The 10000-nt window shown below is 44.1% G+C and overlaps 1 protein-coding gene across 1 annotated transcript in view; it reads left to right on the forward strand.

Annotated features, from left to right (window-relative positions):
- The window catches only part of LOC135198932 (NADH dehydrogenase [ubiquinone] 1 alpha subcomplex subunit 10, mitochondrial-like), a gene marked incomplete in the record, with an annotated part of 55787 nt that overhangs the window by 23643 nt on the left and 22144 nt on the right, over positions 1-10000 (forward strand). Inside the window, 2 exon segments of the mRNA XM_064226854.1 lie at positions 103-195; positions 579-767. Coding sequence (XP_064082924.1) covers positions 103-195; positions 579-767 — 282 coding nt within the window.

A 10000-nucleotide genomic window follows, 5' to 3' on the forward strand; every position in this document is an offset into this window, starting at 1 on the left:
AAGGGTACTTGTATAAAAGGGAAAAGTACAAATTGTTATTCAAAATTTGTTTTATTTTTAATGGTTTTATTTATTTTGATGTACATTTCTTTTAATTTCCAGATGGCGTTGTCAGTTGTTAGGAAAGGGGTGATTTCCCTTACAGGCCGTGCTGGACGCAGCCTTGTTGCCCCAGCTGCTGTAATTCAACCTCAGGTGCTTTTTACTATTTTTTGTTGTTAATCCATATGTACCATTTTAGACAATAATAATATTTACATTAGAAATGGTTTAGGGATCACATTTTGGCTACTAATGAAAAGTAATATAAATGCCATTCAGGCATGATAAAATTAATGGAGTTGTGAATTTATTTTGGTTCTTTAGTTGAGGTATTGTTTCCTAATTTTATATTCAGTAAGGTTGAAGATAACCTATACATATACAGTACATACAGTATTTAGAGAAGATTTGTTACATTTAAAGAGAGTCCTTGTACATTTGTTTTTGGATAATTTTTAAAAGTTGTTATAGTACGATGTTCAAGATTAGTATCTTTTTAATCTACATTTACTCATTTGAAACACCATCCGTTTCAGATTGCGACAATTGTAAGTAAGGCTTTGCGTGGACGAGATTACAAACGCCCTGCACCTTTTCCATACAAGGATAATTCTTATGGATTATTTCAAGCATTTCTTGATAAAACAACCCATAGGATGGATGAGAATTCCAAGATAATTGTTGTAGATGGACCAATTGCTGCTGGAAAAACTAAATTTGCCCAGGTAAGAAAAGTGGTGGATGTAGTTCTGCATTTGTTGATATTTTCTGGTTTGTCTTGAGTATTAGATCCTTCACTATTATGCCTGCCAACAGAGGAACAACTAGAAAATGGTATCTTTGTTGCAATACTTTGACAGCTTGTTGACACTGATGAATGAAATCTAGCTCCTCTATCTGGATTCTGAACCTCGGAAGTGTCACCAAATTTGTGCTACTCTCTAGATTAGGAACAGCACTGAGTTTTCACTGGTTTCTCCTGTCTCTTGATACTGATGAACCTTTTTTTACTTGGAACAAAGGGCATGATGTTTTTCAAATAGACTGCTTTTTGCTTTTCTGGTTGGAAAATCTTTCTGATGGTCAAAGGATAGCAGAAAAACCCTAGGCTACTTGCATTGTGTAGACTACTTATTGTAGAGTATTGACAGAATAGTAGCCAACTGTTAGTGAAAGCAGACTCATTAGATTATCAAAAGATCAGAAGACTGATTAGAAAATCCTAGAATTCTCTAGAACAAAGAAAACAGCCAAAACAGAGGGATTTATCTAGATAGAGAAAAAATTTCTTGATTGTATTCAAGATTTAATACTGGGAGGAACTGACAGTTGGTTATATGATATTTTAAGTCCTTGTGGATGGAACAACATACATACACACAAATACAAGCAGTCCCTGGGTTACGACCGGTTCGGCTTACGACGTTCCGAGGTTAAGGCGCTTTTCAATTATATTCATCAGAAATTATTTCCAGGGTTACGACGCCTACAGCGCTCATCTAGTAGAAGAAATATGACACCAAGAATGTAAAATAATCAGTATTTGAAGGTATTCTTTTTTATGCGAAATGCATTAAGAATGCAGTTTACACAGTTTTGAAGGCACCCAAAGCATTAAAAGTAAGGTTTTCTTAGGATTTTTGATGTTCCAGCTTACAACGATTTTCGGGCTACAACGCATCTCAAGAACGGAACCCCTGTTGTAACCCGGGGACTGCTGTAAAGGCAAATCCATGAAGGAAATTGAAACAATGTATAGTACCGCTGCAAGGCCTTTCGACTCATGACCTTTACTAAGCAGACTGATATAAATATGAAAGTAAGTTTATAAAGAAATCTCAGATAAATGATAGATATATTTGACAGCTTCCCAGCTCTGAGCATCACTGGAGTTATAGAAGGTAGGGAAATTGATACAGAAAAAGACGAAGGGAAGAATTTTCATTTGAAATTAGTTATTATTATTATTATTGAACCAAACAAAAACTTCTTTCAGTTTTCATCTGAAGATTGAAAAAGAAACCCACAAAATCACTGTGTGACTTGTTTACTTCTAAGTATTTATATTTAATTTTACTCCACACTCGAGTGCTTTCAGGCCCTATCTGTGGCCCATTTTCAAGAGATATTTGGGTTGTCAGCCTGGGTCAAGGCCCAGCAGTCTTCTGGAACTTCTCGTTTTGCTGTCATTTATGTGATGGCTGTTCTGGTTTCCTTGAGAGTTGCTAATCCCCTCTTGTCGCTCTGATATCCTGAGCTGGTGGCCAATGGGATTAACCCTTGTGGTAAGGGAGTGGTCACCAAAAGTCTGTTGGGCAGAAAACCTAATCTCCAGGTCAGCAGGGTCAATCTTAGCTTCTTTAATATCAAAGCTCGGCTTATGGAGCTTCTGAGGTAAAAACCTTTGTTTCCTTCTATTACTTTAATCTCTCTGATGAGTGCTCCTTCTACTACCCTCCTGTGACTAATTTTATTGCTTTTGTATATAAGCCTACTGTTTTTTGTTTTTTAAATCCATCCTATGGTCATTTTCCCAACAATGCCTGCTATACATATTTGTCTCCACAATTGTTGTAATTGATTATGGTATACCCTGCTACATCATCTGTATTACTGTCTTTTCCTTCCAATTTATTTTTACATTGTTTTTTACGGTATTATCAAAGGTATATACAAATTTATATTTACTTTCTTTCATTTTTGAAGTGATTTGTTTCATTTTATTTTAGGCATAAAAGGGAGGGCAACTATTTTCTTATTTTCTTAATTCCATGTACAGTGGTCCCCCGTATTCACGGGTGATGCGTACCAGAATATCCCCCCCCCCCCCCCCCCCCCCCCCACCCCCCCCCCCCCCCCCCCCCCCCCCCCGCGAATAGTTAGAATCCGCGAATGTTTGGAACCCCCCCTCTAAAAATGCTCATAAACTCCTATCTGAACATGCAAACACCAAAGTATCCCTAAAAAGACCATCCTTCATCAAATATACCATAAAATATCCTATTATGGTTCATATTAATCTTTGAAATATTATTAACTACTGTTTAAAGTAAATCTTACTTGTTCATACACGAAACAAACCTGAGGTCTTAACATTAGGATTTACTAGCGCCAAGCTGAAACCGGTAGAATTAAAATTAATTACACTTGTGAGATCTAGGGACTAATGGCATCTATACCGGTCACGGGCATGATATACCCAGAATGCCCACGGCTACCTGTGACCCACCAGTTATTTTCCTACCGCCTTTAAGATAAGACGTGTTACTGTCTATCTGATTTAAAGCCGGTTTTTCAGTTTGCCTGTTCTTTATCCATTTCATTTTTGATTTTTCATTCCTTTCTTTCTCCAAGTGTGGTCAGTGTGTGGTAAGAGTGTATACGTGGTATGATGGAGAATTTTGCCTCAACATCGGGATCGTCTACCGTTTCGAAGAGGAGACAAAGGAAATGCCCAGGAGTCAGTGGCTTTCCATGTTCTAGGTTCCTAACTTCGGTGTCGACGGATTCCTCATCCAACGTGTAGTAGGTGCAGGGAAAATGTATGTACGGTTACTAATCCGTGTTTCTGTTTGTCGCGGTTGGTCGGTGGAACAGTGGAAGAAGTTCTATGGGAAAAGCCAATACAAAAGGAAGGTGGTGACGCCATCTTTGGATGACCAAACCTTACCGGCTTCTTTTGTATTGGCAATAAACCAGGCTGCTCTATATGTTTCTCCACCTGCTTTTGATTTGTCTCATACCCTCCGGTTTCTCCTAGCGGTTCTGTATCGAAACGTCAGGAGGGGCCTTGGGTAATCTTATGAATAATATGCACTCTGTTTGTTCCCAGCAAGTAGAGGGGAGATCCGCCATCTTTGTTCCAGGCTCCTGCTTCTCAAGCGCATAGGTTAGATGGTACGTGGTCAGCCCTAGGCCTACCAGGCGTACAACCTTGGATGGTCTGCTTGCGCATTATATGACGTCACGGTTCCAGAGGGTCCGGCAGCGCTTAATGTTCCTCATCCCCCTGGCTTGCAATTTATGGGAATTAATGCCGCGGCTTCACCATCCCACTCAGTGTTTACAGCGATGCAGAACGTGGAGGTAGTTTGGCAGCAAACGTGCGGTTGCCAGCAGAAACCATCTCAGTCTCTCCCTACGAGAGGGATGACGTCACAAACATACGTCACACTCGATATGGCAGGCTGTGATGACGTCACAGACCGATTCTCGGCCTTTTTTCGCTGCACCAGACGCTAATAGGCCTTCTGAACCCGTCAATGCAACTGTAATGCAGAAATTACAGGATATAGAGAAGAGAATGAATAAGAGAGACAAAAAGAAAAAGTGTGATTCGCCCTCTTCGTCTTCTTCCTCTAGTTGTCGCTAAGTCTGATAACGTCACGGCGAGCACCAGTCAAGCGTTTGGAGGAGGATTCGGGAGTTCCTGCGGATCCTCGGGCTAAGAGGAGAAGAATCAATTCTTCCTCATCTTCGGACCAAGACTGTCATTTCCAAGTCAGCAAGAAGGTCGGGTAGTCAGTGGCTATTAGCACAAGGTTGGTCAGAACGAAGCCGTTCGCAAGAATCCGAACAAGCGAGAGAGGTGATGGCCGGCAGGCTAGCGGCCGAGGCGGAGTTGCCAGTTCGGATCGCAAAAACTGCGATACCTCTGGGTAAAATCGACGTTGGCGGCGAAAGGTGCAGCAGAGGATGGAATGCAGGTCCCAGTTTCGCCCGTAAGGCCGTTCAAAATACGTACGAAGGACGATAAGGCTCCTATTAAAAGTACGAAAAATAGAGAGTTGGCAACCTCGGCGGATACGTTCGTGGAAGGCAGTGTCCGTCTGGATAGAAGGTCGAGGCCGGGCTCGCCGATACTCGAAAACAATGCCAATACTAATAGAGACGAACTTATATCTGTCTTAAGGGAGCCTTCATCTTGGAGATCTAGAAGAGATTCGCGCTCTAGATCCGTGAGCAGAGAAAGAGTGAGACGTTCTCGTTCCCCTGCTGACTATCCGGGATCGAGCCAACAGCGGCCAGCAAAGATCAAAGAGACCGCGGCCGTAGGGGCAGGCAGCCGTGGAATTCCGGGCCGTCTGTCAGAAGATAGAGGCGAGACAACATCCCTTGTGACGGAGAATGGTACACTAGAGCCGGAGGAAGGAGAAAACCAAGAGTTTCTGGCCTCGTATGCAGAGGTGATTGATTTGATTCGTCAATTCAATAACCTTTCGGAGAAGACAGAAACACCGGCCAGTATGCTTCCTCCTGGAATTGACATGGCATTTGGACTAAAGAGGGATACCAAGGTGTCGTATGAAATTGCCTTGTTCGAGTCATGCGGAATCGGTCCCTTGCAACACGTAAATGCAAAAGATTGCAGGGTAGGGATAATTCCTTAAGACTCAATAGATCATTTAAATTTATTCCCCCTCCAATGATAAAGCAAAGGCGGAAATATTATACGACACCGAAGGTCCCTTTGCTGTCTAGACAAATGAACCCTAATGTTGTTAAGGAGTTAAGGCCTGGATTAACCTTGGATCAGGTTAAAATGGAGTGCCCTTCGATGACGTACCAAGAGGCTGCTACGTTAGAAGCAACAGCTTCTTCTGTCTTTCAGGCTGCTTCTTGGTTAGACCTTTGGTCAACAGCAGTGGCGAAGATTGCATCCTCGGGAAGCAACAAGAAAAAGTAGTGGATGAACCATTGTTCATTAGATTACTATAGTCAGGTTCCAAGGCGATTGCGTACCTGACAAACGTAAGTGCCAATGTTTGGGCAAATATCCTGCTAATGAGGAGAGATGCAGCGTTGGCTAGACTAAGCCGCAATGTGGATTTGGATTCCCTGTTAGCAATGAGGAATGGGGATATCTTGGAATCGCAACTGCTGTTGCCAGAGGTCATACTGAAAGAGGCGATAGATAGATAGGATGGACACTAACGATAGGTTGGTGCAACAGGCAGTTAGGAAAACGTCTAACAGTCAAACTACTCCTTTGGAGGGGGAAGACAACAGCAGATGTCCTCGAAAGAAGACAGTGAGACATAGGCATCCCTAATAGAGTCACAAGACCCTCTTCCCCAAAGAGGATAACTCATCGGCCCTTTCACAATAGAAACAACAGAGGGAGAGGCTCAAGAAGATAGGGATGGGCGCCCCTCCCCATCACTCGGCCACACCAGTGGGGGGTTGCCTGGCAAATCACTGGAAGGTGTGGCAGGAACTAGGGGGCAGAGCAGTGGGTGGTGGATGTTCTCAGGATCGGGTATTTGATCCCGTTCGAGGTAACCCCGCCCCTGACAGATCAACCATTACCCCACGTCACTTATGCCCACAAATCTCAGAAGGCCACTATTCTGCAGGACGAAGTGAAGAAGATGATGGAAAAAAGGAGCTGTGCAACAAGTATGCAGTCCGGCAAAAGGCTTCTACAGCAGGATTTTCCTGGTACCCAAAGCCAACGGGGAGTGGAGGACAGTAATAGACCTGTCAAGGCTGAATCTGTTTATAATGGAAAACCAGTTTCAAGATGGAAACTCCGAAAATGGTTCTACAAGCAGTCAGAATCGGAGACTTATGCTGACAGTCGATCTAAAGGACGACATACTTTCAGATACCAGTCCATCAGTCTTCAAGGAAATTTCTCCGCTTCAGTCTTGCAGGAAAGCTTTCGAATTCAAGGTCCTGTGCTTCGGATTGACAAACGTATCCTCTTAGGTTTTACAAGTGTGTTCACCCTCGTGTTGGCTGTGGGCGCATGCTCAGGGGATCAGGCTAATAAGATATCTGGACGATTGGCTGGTGATAGCAAAGTCCAGGGAGAAATTACTCAGGGACAGGGCGGCCCTCCTGCAGCTTTGTCACAGCCTAGGTATTGTGGTGAATCAGGAGAAGTCGCAGTTGGATCCAAGTCAACGTTTGGAATATCTGGGAATGGTTATAGACACAACACAAGCCAAAGTATTCCCGACAGACCAAAGAGTAGAGAAATGCAAACAAGTGTGAATGCCTTTCTGGGAAAACAGACTCAGCCAGCAAGACAGTGGCAGGTGGTGCTGGGAATCCTAACCTCCCTGGAGAAGCTAGTACCACAAGGAAGGCTACACCTTCGGTCCCTACAATGGAGGATGAAGGAGTTTTGGTCACCAACAGTAGATCACCCGTACGAGCAAATTCCCTTGTCGGCAGAAGTGAGGAAAGACTTGCTGTGGTGGGTGAACGACGACAATCTGACAGTGGGTGTCCCCCTTCAACAATCCTCCCCAGACCTCTTGCTGTTCTCGGATGCGTCACTAGAAGGCTGGGGAGCCCATATGGAGGAGTTGATGGTGTCAGCAAAATGGAGTTGCAAGGACAGAGAACTCCATATAAACGTGCTGGAGTTGAAAGCAGCTTTTCTGGCTCTACAGGAATTCAGGGAGAGAGTAAAGGGACACTCAGTGGTATTGATGTCAGACAACACCACAGTAGTAGCTTATATAAACAAGCAGGAGGCCTAGTTTCTCGGCAGTTACATGTGATGACAGTTCAACTTAACCAGTGGGCTATAGAGAACCTGGTAGACATCAAGGCCAGGTATATTCCGGGAAAAGAAAACATAGTGGCCGACAAGTTGAGCCGCAGGGATCAGATTCTGGGACGGAGTGGTCCCTGCACCAAAAGGTAGTGGACAGGATGCTCATGTTGTGGAAGGAACCGATAATAGGGAACCTATACCTATCGCAACCAGTTACAACAAAAAGTTGGAAGTGTATTGTTCAGTAGTCCCAGACGCAGAGGCAGTAGCAGAAGATGCGCTACAACACCCCTAGGACAATCTGGAACGTGTACGCATTTCCTCCATTTTGTCTCAATCCGTCAGGTTCTGAACAGGGTAATGCGGTTCTCAGAACCTCAAGATGACCCTGGTAGCCCCGTTATGGCCGAAAGTAGAGTGGTTTCCAGACTACTGGAACTCCTAGTAGATGTGCCGAGAGAGTTACCTCCATGGAGCAACCTTCTGTGTCAGCCGCACGTGGAGAGGTACCACCAGTCGGTGAAGTCCCTATCGCTTCACGGGTGGAGACTGTCAAGTATCTCCTCCGAGCGCGAGGGTTTTTGCAGAAAGCAGCAACTCAGATGGCAGGTAATATCAGAAAATCATCTGCGACAGTATACCAAGGAAAGTAGTCAGCATACTGTGATTGGTGTCGTAGAGGGAAGTTGTCTCACTCGGTACCACTATTCAGCAGTTAGCAGACTTTCTGATATATCTCAGAACAGAAAAAACATGTCTGTATCTGCAGTGAAGGGGTACAGGGCGGCTCTAGCCTCAGTCTTACGAATGAAAGGAGTGGACATATCGTCTTCATGGGAGTTGGCCATGCTGATGAGGAGCTTTGAACAGTCATGCCCACAAAGGAGCTAAAAGCCCCAGATTTTGGGATCTGACCAAGGTACTGAGTAGTCTGACAAAACCCCCCTACGAACCACTAAGGCAGTCCACGGATAGGAGCCTGACCTGAAGACAGTCTTCTTATTGGCCCTGGCTTCAACCAAAAGGGTGGGGAGCTACATGGCCTCTCATATCTCATAAAGCACTCGAGAGGTTGGAGATCAATGGTATTTGAGTTTGTCCCAGAATTCGTGGCCAAGGCCCAAAATCCAACAATAGTAGACGGCAGATTCGACTCCTTTACCATACCTTCCTTGGCAGACTTTGTAGACAACGACAAAGCTGAGATGCTCCTGTGCCCCGTCAGGGCATAAGGGAGTACTTAAAGAGAACAAGGCACCTCAGGCCGGGGTGCCGGAAGTTGTTCGTAAGTACAGGACGGAACAAGAAGGAAGTGTCCAGGAATACAATATCGTTTTGGCTAAGGGAGACGATCAGAGATGCTTATACGGCAGAAGACAGAGGGTCAGATAGCCAGGTGGGAGCTAGAGCTCATGACATCAGGGGCGTGATGCTTCCCTGGCATTTAAGAAGAACATGTCTGTGGATAGAATTCTGAAAGCTGGTGTGTTGAAATGCCAAACAACTTTCACCTCATTTTATTTGAAAGATGTTGCCCATAGATCCTTGGACACCTTTTCCTTGGGTCAGTGGTGGCGGCCCAACAACGTGATATAGTTCATCCAGTGCCCCTGGCGGGTCAGTTTGGGTCTAGTCTAAGATGAAGGTATGAAAGTAGAATGAATGAGATGACTGGTCTTTTTTCTTTACTACTTTCTTCCTACTCCTTTAACTACGGGCAATATGAAGGAGAGTACCGTCATGTGCTGGAACGGACTAGATGCAGGTGAGGTGGTCAGCCATACTGTGAAGCTATCTTAGGTGATGATATACTTTTCAGTAGCACACACCCCTCTGGATAAGGGAGAAAGAGGGGGTGAAGGTGGATCCAGTTGCAAGGACAAGAGTAAACAGTAGAATGGTTCTACACCCAGTGGGAGAAAACTAATAGATCCGCTTATATCTTTGGTCCTAGGTTCATTGTCCATTCTCTTAGAATTTCCCTATATATTCGGGAAATGGAGAAGGTGGCAAAACTCCCAGTCAGTTGTAGAGACTTACCTCCCTCCAATAGTAAGTCTATCCTAATGTTAAGGACCGAAGGTGTGTTTCGTGTATGACAAAATACCAAATTTGTAACTAAATTTTGCATTTTCATAACTAACAAACCTGAGGTCCTTAACAAGGTAAAGGCCCACCTCGAACCTCCCCTCTAGCAGTCTAAACTGGGTTAGAAATATAACTGGTGGGTCACAGGTAGCCGTGGGCATTCTGGGTATACATGCCTCCATGACCTGGTATAGATTGCCATTAGTCCCTGGATCTTCACAAGTGTAATTTTAATTTCTAACCCGTTTCCAGCTTGGCGCTAGTAAATCCTAAATGTTAAGACCTCAGGTTTTTGTTAGTTAGAAAAATACAAATTAGTTATAAATTGGGTAAATTTTTTTTTGGTTTTTATGGTTATAC

Source organism: Macrobrachium nipponense, chromosome 23 (genome assembly GCF_015104395.2).
Source record: "Macrobrachium nipponense isolate FS-2020 chromosome 23, ASM1510439v2, whole genome shotgun sequence".
Taxonomy (NCBI): Eukaryota; Metazoa; Arthropoda; class Malacostraca; order Decapoda; family Palaemonidae; genus Macrobrachium; species Macrobrachium nipponense.